The sequence below is a fragment of the Rhinolophus hipposideros genome, assembly GCF_964194185.1.
Source record: "Rhinolophus hipposideros genome assembly, chromosome: X".
Lineage (NCBI taxonomy): Eukaryota > Metazoa > Chordata > Mammalia > Chiroptera > Rhinolophidae > Rhinolophus > Rhinolophus hipposideros.
This window is the reverse complement of record NC_138046.1, coordinates 90,830,877-90,852,724: the sequence shown is the minus strand read 5'-3', so window position 1 is coordinate 90,852,724 and position 21,848 is coordinate 90,830,877. Positions and strand designations below refer to the sequence as shown.

At 34.9% G+C, this 21,848-nt stretch overlaps 1 protein-coding gene across 9 annotated transcripts in view; it reads left to right on the top strand.

Annotated features, from left to right (window-relative positions):
* The window catches only part of KDM6A (lysine demethylase 6A), a 213,356-nt gene that overhangs the window by 117,162 nt on the left and 74,346 nt on the right, over nucleotides 1–21,848 (top strand). For all 9 annotated transcript variants that reach the window (XR_013992908.1, XM_081041951.1, XM_081041952.1 and 6 more), the window contains exons 7-8: nucleotides 10,319–10,373; nucleotides 14,885–14,919. Coding sequence is in view for 8 of the 9 variants with exons in the window: in XM_081041951.1 (XP_080898077.1) it covers nucleotides 10,319–10,373; nucleotides 14,885–14,919 (90 nt within the window). In the remaining variant the exon portion in view is untranslated. The remainder of the gene's footprint in view (nucleotides 1–10,318; nucleotides 10,374–14,884; nucleotides 14,920–21,848) is intronic.

Below are 21,848 nucleotides of genomic sequence, written 5' to 3'. Positions count from 1 at the left end.
CTTAAATTTATCAAGACTTGTTTTGTGGCCTAACATATGGTCCATCTTGGAAAATGTTCCATGTGCGCTTGAGAAGAACGTGTATTCTGCAGCATTGGGGTGAAATGCTCTGAAAATATCGATTAAATCCAAGCTGTCCTATGTGTCATTTAAAGCGGTTATTTCCAAATTGATTTTCTGTTTGGAAGATATGTCGTTTGTTGTCAGAAGTGTGTTGAAGTCCCCTACTATGATAGTGTTACTGTTGATCTCTGTCTTTATGTCAGTCAATATCTGTTTTATTTATTTAGGTGCTCCTATGTTGGGTGCGTAGATGTTTACTTGGGTTATGTCCTCTCGTCCGATCGACCTCTTTATTATAGTGTCCATGTTTGTCTTTCAATATGTTTTCCATTTTAAAGTCTATTTTGTCTTGCAACTCCATCTTTTTTCTCAGTGCCATTTGCATGAAATATCTTACTCCAAACCTTCACTTTCAGCCTGTGTGTATATTTTCATGAGATGAGTCTCTTGTATACAGCATATACAAGGGTCTTGCTTTCTTATCCACTCAGCCACCCTATGTCTCTTGATTGGAGCATTTAATCCGTTTAGATTTAAAGTGATTATTGATAGGTACATAGTTATTGCCATTTTTTACATTTGAGGTAAGATTGTTTTCATCTTTCTTCTGTTTATAGAAGTCCTTTTAATATTTCTTGCAATCCTGGCTTGGTAGTAATAAAGTCCTTTAGCTTATTTTTTTCTGGGAAGCTCTTTATCTCTCCTTTAATTTTAAAAGATAGCCTTGCTGGATAAAGCAATCTAGGTTGTAGGCCTTTGTTTTCCATCACTTTGTGTATCTCCTGCCACTACCTCCTGGCCTTCAATGTTTCTGTAGAAAAGTCATTTGATAGTCTTATAGTCCCTTGTATGTAACCTGCTGTCTTTCTTTTTGTGCTTTTAGGATTCTCTCTTTGACTTGAAGCTTTGCCATTTTAACTATAATGTGTCTTGGGGTGGACCTGTTTGGGTTTATCCTGGTTGGAACTCTCTGCACTTCCTGGGCTTGTATGTTGTTTTCCTTCATCAGGTTAGGGAAGTTTTCGGACATTATTACCTCAAATATGTTCTCAATCCCTTGCTTCCTCTATTCACCTTCTCGTATTCCTATGATGCGCATGTTGTTGCGCTTGATGTCATCCCAGAGGTCTTTTAAACCATCTTCATTGTTTTTTATTTTTTTTTTCTTTCTGTTCTGTTTGGGTGATCTCTGCTAATTTGTCTTCTGAGTTGCTGATTCGATCCTCTGCTTCATCTAACCTGCTGGTAATTCCTTCAAGTGAGTTCTTAATTTCAGTAATTGTGTTCTTTAGTTCTAACTGGTTGTTCGTTGTGATTTCTACATCCTTCTTTATGTGTTCTCTAAGCTCCTTAAGCATTCTTATCACCAGTGTTCTGAACTCTGTCTCTGATAGGTGGTTACCTCTGCTTCATTTGGATTCCAGTTGCTGAGGTTCCTTCTGTTCTTTTATTTGGGACATGTTTCTTTGTTTCCCCATTCTAGCTGACTCTCTGTGTTTGCTTTGATTTATTAGGTAGATCCCCTAGAGTTCTTAGTTCTTAGTGGATTGTCTTATGTAGTATGTGTCCTTTATATTTGACTTGCACTACTCCATTCTTCTCCTCTGCGTGTGCTCCAAAGGTGACTCTTGTGTTGTGTATATTGTCCTGTTAAAGAAGACCTTTAATTGCTTTTCACTTGTGAGTAGGTGGGGTTGACTCCTAGGCTGACTATTTGTGAAACTTGGCTCTGCCCACTGCAGGGTGTTCTGCTGAGTGAGGGTTGACTGCTTAAATGTGGTTTGGCCTCTGTGGGCTCTTGTGCCTGTAGAGAATTCCCTCTGGGTGTGTCACTTGTAGGTCAAACCCAGTAGTACTCTGATTTGGTCTGGAGTTGGCCTCCGGGTGTGTTGAATCTTGTGCCTCTTGAGCTGGGTCCTGGCAGGGCAATTTCAGAACAAAGCAAATCACCAAGCACAACAACAACAACAACAAAGAAAAAATCAAATATATTCACATGTAAAAACAACTGATAACCCACACTCAACACAGGCAAAGATATGAAAGGTATAAAAACAAAAGAAAACTGAAAAAGCAGCTCCAGTCTTGGCTTAAGCCCACGAAGTAATCTCCAGGTTGTCCTCTGCGTACTGTACAGGCAGAGCCGGTCACCTGGTGCCCAGTGAGGTTGGGACTGCAGATTTAGATGCGTCGGGCTGAGGGGTCTGGATGGTAGTTTCTACAAAGTCAGGGCAATTTCTGCTCTTGCCTGCACATATGCGGACTGAGTAGCACCACCAGCCCTGTGCCCAGGTCTCCTGAGTCTTAGAGCACTTCGCATGTGTTAGTGTGTGTGTGTGTGTGTGTGTGTGTGTGTCTGTGTCCGGAGATTTCTGAGCTGCTGAAAGCAGGGAGCTGTGTCTGCTGCTTACTGCTCTTCCCTGGGAGTGTCTCTGCAGTTGTAATTGCCCCACCCTAGGCAGGCCAGAAAGGGTGGGGGCTGAGGATGGAGGGGTCTTCTCTCTCCAAGTCCTGCAAAATCACACTCTTCCCAGCCTCTTCCCTGATTCAGAGCTACAGGCCAGTCTTCCCAGAGCCTGAGCACTAAGGCTCCTCTGTAATCTGATATTACTCAGTTCAGGGGCCAATTTAGTCTCTGGAAGGGTGGGGGTAGGATTGGAAGAGCGGGGGGAGGGACCCCGGTATTAAGTTTGTGTCCTTTGTCTGATCTAGGGCTCAGCTGATGTTCTCAGCTGAGGTTACTGCCTCAAATGCTGGATGTGTTGCCCCTTTGGTGGGAGAGATCCGCTGTGGGACGCAGGGAAAGAGCCCACGTCCTGGCTTTTGTGTTCTCTGTTCTGTCCTGGGATCCCCTGCGTCTCTGCAATTGCGAATGCTGGCTGTGTCTCCACTTAGCTCCCTTTCCTCTTCTCCTGCTCGCCCAATTTGCCCACCTTCAAGTAAACCTTGCTTGGGTCTCTTAGCTGTTCTGTGTGATGAGCAGAGAGTCCTTTGATGGGTTATAGATGTCCTGTTTGTGATAAGATCCGGAGGAGAACTCAAAAAGTTCATCCTGCTGCTGCCATTCCTATGACGTCCTCATTACTTTTTAATAATAAGAATAATCACATTTGTTGTATATTTGAAGCAGTGCGCTGTCCTTACTTCAATAAAAGTACACTAATTTTGACAAGGAGTCTTATGTAATTCCTCTAATTTTTACATCTTGGCAGACTTTTAAAATTATTTCCCTTCATGTGAAGCTAATAAATGCAAAATAACACCCACATTATTTAGTCAATTAATGCCAGTGCATCTGTTTCATTTAATGAGTATCATATAGAAAGTCTTCCTAATATTTACATATCTAAGTTTCCCTAAAATATATCAACATTAGAACTTTTTGGATTTTTAAAGATGGTGGCTCTTTTAAGGGAACCTGTGGAAAGTTTGTTGGTATACCAGTATAAGTTCTCTTATAATTTGGTATTTGAGGATGCTGTGCTGGTTGAAGGGATTACTGCTGTGTTTCCCCGAAAATAAGACCTAACCGGGCAATCAGCTTTAATGTGTCTTTTGGAGCAAAAATTAATGTAAGGCCCGGTCTTACTTAACTATAATATAAGACCCGGTCTTATTTAACTATAATAGAAGACGGGGGTCTTACATTAATTTTTGCTCCAAAAGACACATTAGATCTGATTGTCTGGCTAGGTCTTATTTTCGGGGAAACACAGTGTGAAAGGATTATGAAGATAAGAATTCCAGAGACAATTCAAAGGAAATGGGTTGATCTCAAATGAGACTTGTGTGTTAGCTTGGCATTTTACCAGGTGGTTAGTGTTTCTTGAATGGATAGATAAATAGAAGGGGCTATAAAATGATAAAATGCCTTTTGTAGAATGGGCTGGAAATACTGAAAAAAAGAGAAAGGCTAGTTTTATTTATCATGTCTTAACAGATTTTTTTCTATACAAACTGACAGTACAGTTATTTTCTCCTAATGCCCATGTTCACGAGTTCATTCAGCTTGTCTCCTCCTCTATTGTTACATGTGACATGAAATTTCTGAGTGAAAAAATATTTCCATTGTCCTTTTACTTTACTCTTCTCCAGGAACTTCTTCATTTCCAGGTGTCTCCTTTCATTTTATATCTGTTACAGACTCAGGAATTGTATTGATTTTTTTCTTTTTTTAAAATGCCAAAATAGTAAGGCAGAAGGAATAAGTAAAGGCATGATGATATATATACTTCCTTTTAGAATCCATTTTGTAATCTTTGAAATGCCTTCTGTCTTTTGCTATTTTATTTATTGTAGAATATGTAAATCATTTATTTCATTTAATTAAGATACTGTGAACTCTGTTATTCAAATACTTGCTGAGAATTTGAATGCTAACTATTAAATTAACTTGAACCATGCCTTAAGTTTCTAAAATATCTGTGATATTTCTTTGTTGAAGCTTTAATAGTATGTTTTTATTAGTTTAGTTGTCTGAAGATTAAAGTTGCTATTATTTCTTCATGCTTGCCCCGTCCTATTTCCTTCATGATGCTGAATAGTTTAACACTTCCAGCTGGCATTTTGAAAATTCTGATCTTTTAAATTTATTTTTTATTGAGATAAAATGGACATGTAACATTGTACAAGTTTAAGGTGTACAGTTTGATTTGATACATTTGTATATTGCAGCATGATTATCACCTTAGCATTAAACACCTGTTATCATTTCTTCTTTTTTTTTTTTTTGGTGACAATTTAGGATTTAGTCTCTGCAACTTTGAAGTTTATAATACAGTATTGTTGACTATAACCTCTAGGCTGTGCATTAGATCTCCAGGATTTATTTATCTACTAATTTCAAGTTTGTATCTTTAAACAACATCTCCTCAGTTCCCACATTAGCAATGGAATTCAGTTTCACCAGAGTATGACATTACTGTTTCTTTTAGAAGAGGATGGTTATTGGTGTTTATTTTGTCTTCTGTCCATTTTTCCTCATTCGTGGGCAAATATCTTTCCCCTACTCTTTTCTTTTTCCACTACTCATCTTGTACTTTATCTTTTAATCTTTCCTGGATATTATTCTCTGGTATGAGGTGATCCCCTAATTGGTTTATATAGCCACTTGATTATGCTTTCTCCACTGCACTCTGCCCGCCCAGGTTTGATTTTCCATTTGATATTTGTGCCCTGAGTTCTGTTACCTACCTTCAAGTGTGAGGTAGTATAAATAGCTGAAGTATTTCAGTTGTTTAAAAATACGTGTTTGAAAAGGACATCACTGCACATAGATGTACATTCTCCATCTTCTCAAATACTGAAGAATCAGGGTGAGTCCAGGTTTCACATGTTAATTTTCTCTCCTCAAGTGTACTGTAACTACAAGAAGTTGTTTCTAATCAAAAAGTATTTTTGGTGTTTACTCAATCAAGTCTACTTAAATTTGTGGTTTTAAATACTTGGTCTTCAAATGCAGCTTTATGAAGCAGTCGGTGTGTCATTGTCACATTTTTTTTAGAAAGTTTATGTTCCACAACAATGTTTTACAGTGCAAATTGTTGAATTATCCCCTTTATTATATATATATATATATATATTTCATGTTTACCTTGTATTTGTAATTTGTATACATATCAGTCTTATTTTAATATGAATATAAATTGTACACTAGATTTAAAGAACTTAGAAAATTAAGTCAACCCTGTGTGAAAATTAGAGATATAACTAGAACCAGTGTTTTAAAATTTCTAATCAGTTGCATATCTATACTTACGTAAAATACGATGGAATGAAGAGTTGGGAGACTAGGTAGGACATAGTTACAGGAAAAAAGATGAGCAAGATCAGTAGGATCAATGGGTTATCATAGGATGGATGGGTGGATGAAAGGTAATACATCCTAGAGATCTTAAGGAGTTAATAAAGGATTTAATTTATTAACTGATTTGGTATGGGAAGAAATCCCCCATTTATTGGCCTGAATCACTTTTCCGTTAACTAAAGTAGGGGATAAAGAAAGTAGCAACAGGTTTTTGGATTGGGAGGTGAAAAGGCTCTAAATGGAGGTGGGTGTTTTGGGAATATATTGAGTTAGAGATATCTGAGGGACATCAGCTCTTGGTATAGACAAATATAAGCCTGGAGCCAAAAAGAAGGGCTAGAAATAAGATTTTGAGCATCTTCAATAACAGTGTCTTTTGTCTTAACTTTTGTGTTAAAGGAGTTTTTTTTTTTTTAGAAGAGACCAGATTGCTAAACTTCAAAGAAGGAACCTCTTGTTTGAATGAAAATTGCTAGGTTCCCTGAGCTACCATATTAGTCATTGGTATGCAGTAGAGTCTGTCCTGGAAACTGTTGTTACAACCTTGCATTACAAAGGGAATTGGAAGAACTGAGTTTGAGAGCTTTGAGAGCACCTCAGTCAGATCAGCTTGGTCATGCAATGCGTCTCTTGCCCTACCAAAACTTACCAGTTTCAGTTCTGTGTCTTATTTTCAGATACCAAATCCCTAGTCTCATCCATTTATCATAGACTGTTAGTTTTAGGAATGAAGTTTGTTGGTTTTAATCATACTTTTAGAACTGTGGCAATCTGTTACAATGAAAAAGAAATTGCCTTTGACATGAAAGAGTAAGTGACTCACCTTCCCTTCTCCCACTTAAATGGTCCATAAAACCTTGTTTCATAAGAGCTGTGTAAAAAATAACTTGTTTCCTCAGCCTGAAGTACCTCTTTCCTTCTCTCATCTGTATCTTTTGGATTCCATTATGGAATTGTCCTTTAAATTTGTATTACAAAATTAAGTGGACTTTGTGTTTATAGATGCGTAGTCATAGCAGAGTGCCTGGAGTGTAGAGTAAAAGCTGGTTGCCAACATTTTATTCCTAAAAGGCTATGTCTACCCTAATTGAATATAAACAGCAGTATCGCCTATACGCACGTTGTCTACATACTCTGAAGTAAGGTTTTGGAGGGTAAGCACGCAATTTAAAAACTTTGAATTATGGCATTTAACCCTGACTTATGCATTGGAATAATTTGTTAGAAGCTTTCATTTGGTTCACAGGGTGTCACCTCTAACCCACTGACTCAGAACATCCAAGATTGGATCTGGAATCTAAACATTGCTTCAAATTAATAATTTATATGTAGCTACATAATTGTCAATTATGAAAAGTTATTTCATTGCTTGTCTTGAGGGTTGGAAATACAGTTAAAGGGTTCTACAATTGAATAATCACCATTAGAAGTAAAACAATTTAAAGGGAAATAAAGTGTTGAAACTCCAGTTTTATGTGTTAATTACATGAATATAGATATCCTCCCTCCAAATAGAAATCAAGTTCCTTAGTCTATATGAAGCAAAATACTATAAAGTTATTTTGAAATATTGAACATATCAAAAGCTTTTAAAACAAAGACTTTGGTGATAAAGACGTCGACAGAAATTGTAATGAATCGAACCTTGTGTTAAATTGGACCAGAAGTGCCCTATAAAAAGAAAATCACTGAACCATTAAAAAAGTGTCTTAGGTAAATCTTCTTGTTTGGAAAGTAATTTTCTGTAGAATGCTTTCTGCCTTGAGGTTTGTATATAGTCCTTAAACTGCATAAGCCTCTACTGCATAATTATTTCACACAACAGTAGTCAGTTTCAGTACTGCAATATTTCGGTATGAGGTGCAGATACTCCCTAACTGCTTCTCTGTTGTTTGCAGGGATAGGTACTGGATATTTTACCGTGACATTTTCAGGTTTGGGGCCAATTATCACAATTGTCAGTCATTTCTGCTGATTTATATGTTAATAGGTACATCTATTTTGCATGTGGTTTAGGTACTAGAAATGAAACAAATAATGTCATCCTCAGTCCCTCATCTCCCTTTACTGAGAGGTGTATCAGTGTTTTTCTTTATGTGGGGTGGTTTTGTGTGGCTCCTTAGTTTCTTAAACTTAGTAATTATTCTGTAAGTTCTTTCATTCTCATATGCATGTTTGTGAATATGTACTCTTGCCAAGTAATTTTTCTATATTGCTGTTTGGAAATGTTTAGTATTTCATGATATTGTGGGTTTGAAATGGTGCATCAGAGACTTCATTGCTGCTTTTAAGATTGATTAAGAATTATACAAAACATGAGCCAGAACTGTTTCTGCCAGTTTGCTTTGTAGGACCTTGAGTATTGACAGATGAAATGTAATCTGGGCCATTCAAACTATGCATCTCTTTACTCTTTGTGGGATCTCAAACTAACAATAAAACTAAAATATTGCCAATTTAAAGGCTGTTTCTTTGCAGGTCATTTTATATCCTTTGATTGGCTCAGTTAGGAAAGGTCGGTCTTCTCTTATCTAGATATTAATGTATGCTGTCAGGATAGATTAGATTTAGAACTATAGTGCAACCTGAATGTGTGGCTGCTGTGCTGCTCCTTTTTGTCTAGATCAGGGATGTCCAAACTGCGGCCCTCGGGTCAACTGCGGCCCACGATCTATTTTTTATTGGCCCGCAGCAAATTCCAAAAATATATTTAGTTTACTTAAATAAACCAGGTGAGGCAATACGTACTTCACCTCGAGTGAGTGGCCCCGGCTGTTTGTGTATTTTACCGCATATGGCCCTTGGTAAAAAACGTTGAAAAAAGTTTGGACAACCCTGGTCTAGAGGCAAAGCAATTGGTTATACAGCATGCTTCGCTTTCATAGTACTCACTTTTTCAAATAGTCTGTTTTCTCTTGCCATGGTAGCGTACTCAAGGGATGTTCCAGGACATACACAATCTGCTTAGTAGACCAAGGGAAAATAAAAGCAGTTCTTGAGGTGTTCAGATGTTGGATTTTTTAAAAATTCAATCAACTATGACAAATAATTTCACTTTTGTTTTCTTGACCATTGTATCCCTCTGTCTGCAGTGTCTTAAGGGCATTCTAGGCTCTTGATAAATGTTTGTTGAATGGATTAAATATTTAAGGGTCATAGTCATTTTGTCTGTAGTTTCCGCATTCAGAATATTACAACACTTACATATTAAGAGTACTGCACATGTAGGCTAGCCTAGTTATGCATGCACATAACAGATGTTCGTGAATGAATATAATAGCTGTGTCCATACCAAGTGATGCTTTCTATTTCTAATCTTTCTATCCTTGTAACATTGGGTGGCTGACATTTATTTATTTTTGTTAATTGAGGATTCTAGTTGAACAAGTGCAGTTTTGTCTATTCTGTTGAAATTTAGTATTGAAAACTTGATTATTTCTCTTGATAAAGAACTTTTGGGGCTTACATCTAGAAGTTGTCATGTTTGTCCAGCAGTTACAAAAAAATACAACTCTTTAGATTTTTGGATTGTGGATAGGAATGAACTTACTGTGGTCACTTTTTAAAAAGTGGCTTGTATTGTGGCTGTTGATTACTTTAAATGCTAAAAATTTGAATATACATATGTGGAAATGCTTTTTAGACAAATTTAAAGAGATTTACTTTTTATCTTAAACATATTATACCAACTCTAGTACTTGTCTTCTCTTCATTAGTTTACATACCAGGTTTAATGTTGACATACTAGATGTCAAATATCACCCAGTGTTCTTGATTATTTAAGATTTGTGTTGTTAAAAATTAGTGTTATACATTGAATTTAACATGTATTTTTTGGGTAGGCTTATATGATAAGTGGATGCTATAATTATTAATGGACTAATATTGCCACAAACATTCTAAAAGGGTAATTATATTTCATAAATGAACTTGGAACACGGTTATTTGGTGCATTCTTCGTAGTATTTCAAATAGTTTTAAATAGCACTAAGTACAATGATTATTGAAGAATCAGTAAAGACAGTTTATTCTTTATGACAATTCTTGTAGTCATTTTTTAATTTCTAAAGTACACATCTCATTTTGAGATAAGCAGTAGTCTTCTGACATTAATACCATTGAACTTTTCAGTTTTTAAAATAGCAATGTGTTCTGTTTAAACTGTTTTATAACTAATACTGTTTATTTGAATACTTAAACATCTGGTTTTTTTCATATAAACAAAAATATACATAGAATAACTTAATAAGATTAATTCTTCCCTAAATTCTCCATTCTCAACATCCTGTCTGTTGTCAGCAGTAAATGTTCAAAGTAATTCTAGTTGGTTATCTAGTATGTTTATTTGCATAACAGTTATATGTTAGACCTTCCATATCTGAAAATTGTCTTAATATACGTTTATATGACTGAATTCAGTGAATTAATTTTCTCACTCTCTTCTTGCAGCATTTTCAGTTAGCTTTGGTTGACTGTAATCCCTGCACTTTGTCCAATGCTGAAAGTAAGTATTATTAAGTACCATAGTTTTTTACATGTATTCAGATCACTTAACAGCAAGTGATGGTGGCGGTGGTGGTGGTGGTGGTGGTGGTGATAATGATAGTGATAAATCCTGTATAATTATTTCTTGTAGAATTGTTGAATTTAACTATTAGTTGCCATGGCTACTTGTACAAATGGACTGTGTGAGACAAGTTATTGTGAACAACCTGTGTCTAAAATAGATATGCCAGTGAACTGAGTCATTGAATTAAAATCATCTGCACTAATGAACAAGGTCGATTATTTGTGTGTATTATATTGTAGATTACTTGGGGGGATTAAACATGGGGTTTGCCAGTTTTTAGGAAAAATGAATATATAACAATTCATACATGGTAGCTCACTGATTCCTCCTATATAGATAGTATTAAAATTATTGGTAATCAGGAAGACATACTTTGACTCTTTGTTATAGTTTTATACATCATACGTCAAGTTTGAGTTGACATTTTTCAATTAATTCAAAAAGAATGTGTCTGAAGCATGTTCATAAGTATGTATTGCTATATTTATTTAGTGTAAAGTAGCCAATAAAAGTTTTAAGAATATTCATTAGATTCAAGCTGGCTTTCTTTAAAAATTTCTTATTTGAAAAATAAAAATTTTAATTAGAGTGTATAAAAAATTGAATCATTCTTAAATGAAAATTTAAGATCAATCAAAGGATTCTAGATTTTAGAAAGTATTTTGCTAAAAGTGACTTCATTTTTTCACCATATAGGAAGGTATTAAGTGAAAACTAGTCTCAGTGTTAAAAGTACCCAAGAAAATTATTGAATCTGTGCAAAAGCTGTAGAGATTTGAATGTAACTTGCATATAACAGGAATTAAAACATAGCATGGATTAAATCATCGTGAAAACCAGACCAGTTATCTCATACTTCTACTAAAGGCAATTTCTTGAGAAAACAAAAAATTTCTATTTTCTTTAAATAAAATTCAGGATTTTATACTGATGAGCGTATTTGCAGAATAAATGATGGGAAGGAAACAAATGCAGCAATGTTTTAGTTTCTAAGAGATTAGATTAGAAAAATAATTTAACTCTTAGCTATATTAATTTATAAAGGGTTAATTTATGCTTAAATTATATATCCAGGTTATATAAATCATCTAGACGATAGACCCTTAGAATCTTTTAAAAATTAATTTATGGGAATAAGGAAACAGCTGATTTTTCACTTAATTTTTTATAGCTGGTTCCTTAAAACTAAGTTTCATAACTATTTGTCAGTTTAAATGGTAACTTTTGAGGGACTTTCATAAACGTCAAACTAAATATTTTGGTAAATCCTCAGTTTATTCTACTGTGTTCAGGTTAAATCTCACTCGCAGATCATTACTCCTGAAAGGAAACCACCTATGTAGAATGAGTACCACAGGGCAGAAAACTTACCTGTCATGTTGGAAGAGGACAGTTCTACGCATCATGACTACATCTTGAGTTTTTACTGTGCCTCTCTTTCTGTTGGTTATTGAAAAGGGAAGTAGGAGGGACGGTGACCAACGTCCTATTTTGCCCAGGACTGAGGAGTTTCCCTGGATTCAGGACTTTACTAAGAGGTTGGTCACTAATGGAAGAGCACATGCTTTATTTAGAGACAGTAGGCCATTATTATTTAGTTGATTTGGATAGTTTATTTTAGATAGTCTTCATGATTACTAAGATAGTGGCTGATGTCTCACACAGCAATGTGGACTACCTACTTTGAGCCAGATGTTATTACTGTTTCAACACCAGGCTCTTTGTCTTTGTAAAACTTATTTCTCTTTGAATTTTTTTTGTGTCATTACCTATTGCATATGCCACAGACCTTGAGTATTCTTTGAAATCTTCCATGTTACCTTGTGATACTGCAAAAACAGAAGATAATAGAAAGTAAAGTGAGCTTTTAAAAGAAGTCTATATGAGAAATTTCTGTTTTATGGTACAATTCATTTATGCAATTAAAGAAATAAGTAGATACACTTGCTTCGAGAGCTATTTAAGAGGGGTTAATTATAGTTCATGTTCTGAAAAGTAGAATCATGATAACATGAGGCCTTCATTATATATGATTGCCCCTTTGGATAAAATTGTTTCTCTGAGAATTAATTCTAAAAAATAATGTGTTAATTTCTGAATAAAGTTTAATTTCAGAACCTTTATGGCAATACTTGTTAAAAATTTCTACCACTAATTGAGACTTGTCAAGTGGAGCTTTTGCTTAGGTGTATGGTTATGTTCCACTTTGAAGGGGGCTTTTAAGAATTTAAATATATGGTGGTTCTTATACTACAAAAGATGACACTGGATTTAGTAACTCATGGGATAGGGAAGCCCTTGACATAGCACTAGGACTGAGCACCGCGGAAGTTTGGGATGGTAAAACCATGCCAGCTGGCCACTGATCTCTTCTTCTTGTTACCTTTATTAGAGTTAGGATTTCCAGGCGGGAATTCCCGCCCTTTCTGAGGAATTTTTTTCGCTTTCCAGTTCCCGAATCCCGAGATATAAACTGTTTTCTGTTCTTAACAATGGATTGTTTCCACAAAGTGACGGCCGATACTGCCAACCACCTGGGTTCAAGGAATCGATTTTCCCTATTTCCTGACCAAATTTTCTCAGGATTCTGGAATGAAAAAAGCAAAAAAAAAAAAAAAAGAAGCAAAACAAAATATCCCTGAGAACAGGCTGTAATTCCCACCCAGAAACCCTAGCGATAAATAGGAAAAATGTCTAAGAGATACATTGTGAGTAGTACGTTTATTTCCCATTGTAGATATTACTGGGTTCAAGGAGCCGATTTTCTCTATTTCCTGACCAACTTGTCTTGGGAGTCGGGAATGGGAAAGTGGAAAAACATTCCTGAGAACGGGCCGGAATTCCCGCCTGGAAACCCTAATTAGAGTAATAAGAAGATTGGGGAAAATGGGCATAGGTTTTCCATCGCTTCCTCATTCAACTTAACCTGTTACCCAGTCTCTTCCTTCAATGATGTAATGAGGTGAGATTTGGACTGGAAGTCTCTAAGAGAGCTGTGTTGGAAAAGGGGGGTGGGGAATAAGAAAAGCGCTTAACATGTGTAGGTAGGTGAAGGGGATATTTGCATATGTAGGACTTCCATTGTTTTTATGTGCTTTTCACAAAAAGCTGATTTTCATCTAAAGATATTTTTATTTTACCTTATGTCGTATGGTATTTAATGATTATGGAGAGATACAGTACTTTGGATCTAAAATGCTACTGTTTTTAAAGTTCATTATATGTTTTGTTTGTTTTGCTATTTATGGTTTTTTTTAGTTTAGCTGTTTCCAGGTGGTGGGTGTTCTAGGGAACAGGTGTCAGAATCCCTTGCAGAACTGAATAAAAAGGCAGCTTTCCAGGCCTTGCCCTGGGCTCACTGAATTACAATCTCAGGAATCTCTATTTTTAACAAGCCATTCTGGTGATTCTTACAGTTATAGGAATCTGTGAGTTCATGGTGCATTCTCCAATAAGAAACTGAATATAGGGGCTGGCCGGGTGGCACAGGCGGTTGGAGCTCCATGCTCCTAACTCCGAAGGCTGCCGGTTCGGTTCCCACATGGGCCAGTGGGCTCTCAACAAAAAAAAAGAAGAAAAAAAAAGAAACTGAATATAACTGTGGACCTGGTTTTTAAAGATTCACACAAATATTCTGCATATAATTTTGAAAGGCTCCCGGGCTCCTTGAAATCCAAGTAGATAGAACATTGTCATGGAAGAATGAAAATCATAGTATTTAAGTAGCTAGAATCCAGTTTTAATTCCTTATGCACTGTTGCTTTTGTTGAATCATTCATACTCTGGTGATGCAGTATCAGGAAGACCTGAAAATAAAAGCTGACATACGTTTTTATTTGATTTTCAAGACATACTTGTTAATCTTGGGGACTGTTTATTATTCTTGCCTTCCAAATGATTTGCCCCCTCCCCTTTTAAAAAAAGTATAATTCTGAAGAACTGATAGAAAAATACAACAACTCATTTCCTCTGTGTTATTACCAGTGTCATCCTGGTCTATTCTTTATAAATGTTTATATGAAATATGATATAAGAAAATAATTAAAAGTTTTTTTGTTTTAGTTTTTTTCAAATACTGACTTTGCACCATATTTTTTCACCTAGAACTCAGTTTTTAAATACCGTGTTTTGAAATGTATAGATTATAAAAGTTTTCACTATTTGCTTAAGGTTGCCGTTTGAACTTTGCAAGAAGTATACTCGCTATAGATTTTAATGTTAATAATTCCATTGACAAAACTTGATAATGACCAATTTCATAATTACCAACAATAAATACATATGGTTTCTTATGTTCGTGTATTTGTATATTCTATTAAAAATAACAGTTGTGTTCTATTATTACTTAAGTCTATATAGTAGAGACTGCTTATGTTTTACATTTTATGTTCTTAATTTATCCCAAACATTTGTGTATTGATTTCTATTTTCTATCATCTTTACAGTTCAGTTTCACATTGCCCACTTATATGAAACCCAGGTAAGTGTTTTAACTTATCTTAATTAAAACAAAAACGATCATCCATATCATTTTAAGTGATATCAGATATGCAGATAATTTAATGGAGTTCTGGGCACTACCTCTTACATATATTTTAAACTTATTAAATGTGGTCAAGATTTTGTTTAGTGAAGCAGTTATTACACAGAGCACTTTACTGTGCACAAAGAAGTTTCATTTACTATGATTTGCCTCTAAACCTGGATATCTGTAGGCTTAAATGGCTATATTTAAGAAGATTTCTCTTATTCTTGATAAGCAATGCCTAGTTTTCTTTGCAAGATGTTTAAATGGTTGTTATAATGCATTGTTTTTAGTTTCACTTTTTCTTAAGCTTGAAATACCCCTTCCATGTGCCACCATTTAAAAGGCATATTGGAGTCACCTTTTGATATCATTACCACTACTTTTATGGCTGCTATATTAAAATACTTCTCCAGTTTAATTTTAGAGAATTGTTTTTGTGTGTGACAGATTGTGCTTAGTTTTACAATAAAAGGTATAGCACATAGACATTTACTGTAGGAGTGGTATGGAAAATCAGACATAAGTTGGTATGAGACTAAATATTAGGTAATCGTAGTTTAGGTAAAACATAAATTTTATAACAGCTTTTAGGGAAAAATATTGTTATATTTGTACATAATTTATGAGGTGTGTTTCGTTTCTGAGCCACCGTGGGTTGCTGTAAAAAATTAACGTCGGATTTCTGGATACCTCTGTCCACACCACCTCCCACACCCCCATCCCTACTCCCACACGCACCCATGTGCCCGCGGAATCAGAACTGATGCATACTTAGGTGTGGATACCCTGCTACTCTAGGGATTTTATCTACCTTGAGAAGATGCATGTGAGAATTATATGCACGACCTCCTGCCAACTGCTGATTTTTGTCCAGTCAGCAAAGGCCTCAGGGTGAAAGCAGCTACAGAAATAAGCTTCTCCAAAGTTCTTTCCCTAGAGTCTTAGCTCCTTCTGTTCTCATTACCTCAGGAGTTCTCTGCTGCCTTCAAAGAGATGAGTTCTTGTAGGGACACAGCGCTCCCCCCACTGATTCTTTAATTTGATAAATTTTAGTGACCATTAAGATTTAACAGAACAGAACAAAATTCATTCTGAGCAGAGTATATAATAAATGACAGGTGACACTGTAAGCATATGAAAGGATTGAAAAAATCTCTACTCTGGTGCTATAATAAGTATTTTCATTTTCAGGTGAAAAATTAAGAAAAGCAAAGGCCTACCTACCTATAAAATGTTACTTTTTATAGTTCAGCTGATTCATACCAACAGACCTTATTTATGAATATGGAGCTTTAAAATGTAAATTTAAGTAGTTTTTGTGGTTTAGTGGCTACTGCTGGGAAACCAAATAGTTCAAGGGAATTTTCTTTATATAGGAAGAAGTCTTCCTGCTAATCAATGTAGAAAAAGTATTAAGTATTTCACAAACCCTGAAAGCTCTGTTTCCATCTTGCCTTCATAGTGTTAAACAATAAGATCATAATTAAAACTGAAAAGTGCTGGAATAATTTTTTAACTAGAGTGATTAAGGAAGGCCTCTTTGAGGAGGAGCTGTTTGGGCTGAGTCCTGAATAGAGAGGAGCCAGTGGTGGGTGGGTGGGTGGTTGGGTGTGTGTGTGTGTGTGTGTGTGTGTGTGTGTGTGTGTGTGTGTGTGTGTGTTTTGCTGGGTCATTTTAATAAAGAGGTGTTAGCAAGTACAACAGCTTTGTGGTATTGAGCTTATACTATTTGAAAGACAAAAAGGAGGCCTTTTTTTAGTTTTTTTTGTTAAATTTAATCATGCATTTAAGTTTGAGTTATTTTTCATCTTTATTGAGGTATATTTGACAGAATTGTAAGGTATTTGAAGTGTATAGTGTGATAATTTTGATATATGTATACGTTGTGAAAGAATTCCCCCCATTGAGTTAGCACATGCATCACCTCACATCTTCTCCCCCACCAGCCTTTTTGAGTGAGAATATTCAACTTCTGTTTTCGTAGCAAATTTCAATTATACAGTAGTTTTATCAACTATAGTTATCATGTTATACATTAGATCCTCAGACCTTATTCATCTTACAACTTGAAAGATTGTACCCTTTTATCAACCTCTCTCGTACCCACCCTCACCTCGTGGCAGCTGCTTTTCTACTCTTTGTTTCTATGAGTCCATCCCCCCCTCGTTTTTTAATTTTATTTAAAGATTCCACATATAAGTGACACCCATACATTATTTGTCTTTCTCTTTCTGACTTATTCACGTAGTATAATGCCCTCCAGGTTCATCCATGTTTTCACAATTGATAGGATTTCCTTCTTTTCTTGCTTTTTTTTTTTGTTAAGTGTGTTTTTCTGGGACCCACCAGCTCCAAGTCAAGTAGTTGTTTCAATGTAGTTGTGGAGGGTGCAGCTCACAGTGGCCCATGCAGGGATCTAACCGGCAACCTTGTTGTTAAGAGCACTACACTCTAACCAACTGAGCTAACCGGCTGCCCTTCCTTCTTTTTTAAGGCTGAAAATACTATTCCGTTGTATTTATATACCACATGTTCTTGATCCATCTTTTGACAGACTCCTAGGTTGTTTTCACACCTTAGGTATTGTGAATAATGCTGCAGTGAACATGGGAGTTCAGATATCTCTTTGAGATGATGGTTTTCCTTTGGAAATATACCCAGAAGTGGGATTGGTGGACCATATAGTAGTTCTGTTTAGGTTTGGATAATTTTATTGGGATGTTATCCACCACCCCCACCTCCCCAACTCATTCGTACTAGATTTAAAAAATTAGATTCTCAACAGTTTCTATGTATATCATCATACCATCTCTAAATAATAATACTTTTGTTTCCCTGTATAGTGTCATATCTCCAGGTCAATATATTATGGATTATTCTTGAACATTTATAGCAATTATTTAATTTACGTTTCCCATTTTGTTAGCTGAGTAATACTAGTATTAACTGGCTTTTTTTTCTTTTTCTGCACTTTAATAACTTGAACAGTTCACCATCTAACTTCTTATTAGTCTTTACAGATTAAAGATAGAGGATTTCTCCCTTCTAATTTTAGTAAAAGATTACTTATTTTTGGATAATCCAAAATGAAAGTGCCTGAAAGAACACAGTGTAGTATCCTCCTCCCTCCTTTTCCCTAACCACCTACTACTGAAAGCCACCAGTGTTACCAGTGTTTTCATATCCTTCCAGAGAAACTCAGTGCATATATAAGCAAATCCATATGTATGTTTGCATATACATTTGTTTTTCTTTGTTTTATTAAAACAGTAGCCAATTATGTATATTCTCTTGACCTTTCTTAAAAATTTTTTTAAAAACTTAGTATTGTATTTTGGAAATCATTCCATGTCTGTACACGTAGAGCTGTATTACATCCATTTTCAATCTATATAGTGTAAATAATATAACTATTCTCCCTTGAGGGATAGTTACAAATGTTGTGAATAACACTGTTTATAAGAATTTATTAGTTTCATTTTTAACATTATCTTCTAACTACACAGCTGTAGTTCATCACCGAAATACTGTAGAATGGTTTCATTTATGTATATTATACAAATCCAAAAAATCTGAAGAAAGAAAAATAAATTCCAGCTGATATTTAAAGATGCAGTATATCATAATGTATAACATTTATTATTCCATGTATTCAAAGATGATTCAATATAAGGAAAATTAACAATATTGTGAGGAAGAAAGTTTTTTTAAAAGAAAATAAAGTGAAAAGGAGACAAAAACAGTAGATCTAATTAATAGGTCAAAACTTTTAGTATTTTGAAAAAATTTAACAAAATAAACCACAATCTGACTTGATCAAGGGGATAAAAGAGATAAAGCACAGATACACAAAATAAGCTAACCATGGAAACAGAAGAAGTTAAAACTATCATAGACTACTTAGCAGACCTCTGTGCAAATGACTTTGAAAACTTAAATGAAATGGACTACTTTCCAGGGAAATACAGATTAGCAAAATTGACTGCATGAGAGTTAGAAAGGTTATAAAAAGCCAAATTCCGTTAAAAAAAAATTGAGAATATTAAGTAATGCACTACAGAAAGCACCAGGCCCAATTGGTTTTATAGGGGAATTATACCAAGCCCTTACAGGTCAGATAATTCTAATACTCTATAGATTATTCCAAGACACTGGAAATCAAGAAAAACTTCATTTTTTTGAAGGGAGGGACTTATAACATCTTTTAATCTGATCTTGAGAGATATATGTGTTTGATGATGAAGTCCTTTTTGCACTTATTGATTCTATAGCATATTTTAAAAATATAATGGAAACAAAAATCCCTGATTCTAAAAATTTACAGGCTATAGTGCTTTGGTATCCTTTTTTTCTTTATTGCAAAATATAAATGACATAAATTTGATCATTTTAGCCATTTTTAAGTTTACAGTTCAGTGGATTAAGTACATTCACATTGTTGTACAACTACTGTGTTGCCCCCAAAATAGGACCTAGCCGGACCATCAGCTCTAATGTGTCTTTTGGAGCAAAAATTAATGTAACACCCAGTCTTATTTTACTATAATATAAGACCCGGTATAATATAATATTTTCGGGGAAACACGATATTACCATCATCCATCTCCAGAACTTTTTCATCATCCCAAACTGAACCTCTGTACCCATTAAACAATAACTCCTCATTCCTCCCTCTTCCCAGCCCCTGACAGCCACTATTCTACTTTCTGTATCTATGAGTTTGAGGACTACTCTAGGTACCTTGTATAAGTGGATTCGTACACTATTAGTCTGTTTTTGTTTGGTTTATTTCACTTAACATAATGTCTTTAAGGTTTATACATGTTGTAGCATGTGTCAGAATTTCACTCCTTTTTTATGCTGAATAATGTTCCATCATATGTATAATAATAAGACATTTTGGTTTATCCATTCATCTGTTAGTAGACACTTGTGTGGCTTTTACTTTTTGGCTATTGTGAATAATGCTGCTATGAGTGCGAATATCTGTTTGAGTCCCTGCTTTCGTTTCTTTTTGATATATACTCAGAAGTAGAATTATTGGATTTTGTCGTGATTCTATGTTTAATTTTTTGAGGAGCCATCATACTGTTTTCCCCCATTCTTCTTTGAAGCAAGTATAATATTGATACCTGAACCTGGTAAAGACAATGTAAAAAAGAATCAATCTACAGACTAATATCACTGATAAATATTGATTAAAAATACTAAATAAAATATTAGCAAGCAAAATCCATTACCTCATTAAGCAAATAATATACAGTTACCAAGTAGTATTCATTTCAGGAATGCAAGGTTGATTGAATATTAGGAAACCGATTAATATTCATCATAATAATAGAACTAAAGGTAAAATCAAACCATTTTCATCATGGGTGCTGAAGAAATATTTGACAAATTCAATACCCATTTTCAATAAAAACACTATTGGACATAGGAAGTGAGGTTTACTTTCTTATAATAAAATTCATTTACTTTAGTCACTATCTCACTTAAGAGGAAACAGTAGAGACATTTTCTCAAAAATCAGGAGCAGGACAAAGATGCCCACTATCTCCATTATTCTTTATTATTGTAGTATAGGTATTAGCCAATGCAGCTAGACAAGAAAAATCGATTAGAGGCACTAATTAACATACACAATAGCCTTATAACAATAATAGAGAGCATACTAATGTTAGACGAAACTTCTGTAGTGTCAGCAAAGTAATTAAATACTTCACAATAAACTTAAAAAGAGATACTGTAACTCAACAGTATAAAGATGTTGATTTTCCTTAAGTTAATAAATACAGCACAACATCAATAAAAGTGCTAAAAACCTTTTTAAAGGAGTTTGGTAAGTTGACATAGAAAAACATTGCTAGACTAGCCAGGGTAACACTGGGGGGGGGGGAATTGTATAAGTTATACTAACTCCGTTAGATATTAAAATACACAGTAAAGCCTATGTAATTAAAAGTGTGGTACAGGCATGTGAATGGACAAATAGACCAATCAATGGAAGATCACAGAACGGCCAGGAAAAGATCCAGATACATAGAGAAATTGAGTATATGATAATAGCAATAATCTTAAATTTCTGGAGCTATGGTTGAATTAGTCATAAATGTCATAAAAGTCATAAATGGTTCTGGGACAACTTGGTAGCCATTTATAAAAAGGAATAAACTACAAATGAATTAGGATCAAAACATGAAAAATGATACTGTACAAGTACTAGAAAACATGACTTCCTCTTCAACGGTGATGTAGGACAAAGCTTTCTCACTATGGCTCAAAATTCAGAGGCAATAAAAAGTGACCAGTTTCTTCAATATAAAAATAATTTCGACATGGGAAAAGACACCATAAATTCAGAGGACATCTATGAAACTGGGAGAAAATGTTTGCAACATAACCACAGATAATGGGCTAATATCCGTAGTATATAACAAACTGTTAAAATTTGAGGGGCAAAGGAACAAAAACCCAATAGAAAAGTAGAAAAAAAGGCATAAACAGATACTTGAGAAAAAAGATATGAAAATGGTCCTTATACAAATGGAAAGGTATTCAAACTCAGAGTTAGAGAAATGCAAATAAAAGCAACACTGAATATAATTTCTCACCTATCACATTGGCAAAGAATTATAAATTACTATGGAGGGGAAACAGGCACTCTCATGCATTGGGATAATGAATGCTGGTACATCCTATGTAGGACAGAATTTGCTAATAACGTAAAAAAATTACATGCACTTACCTTTTGACTCAACAATTTCACATCTAGGAATATACCTTAAAAATAAACCTCCAAAATATGAAAATATATAGGCACAAAGATATCTATTGGAGCATTATGTGTAATTGCAAGATATTAGAAACAACTTAAATGCCCA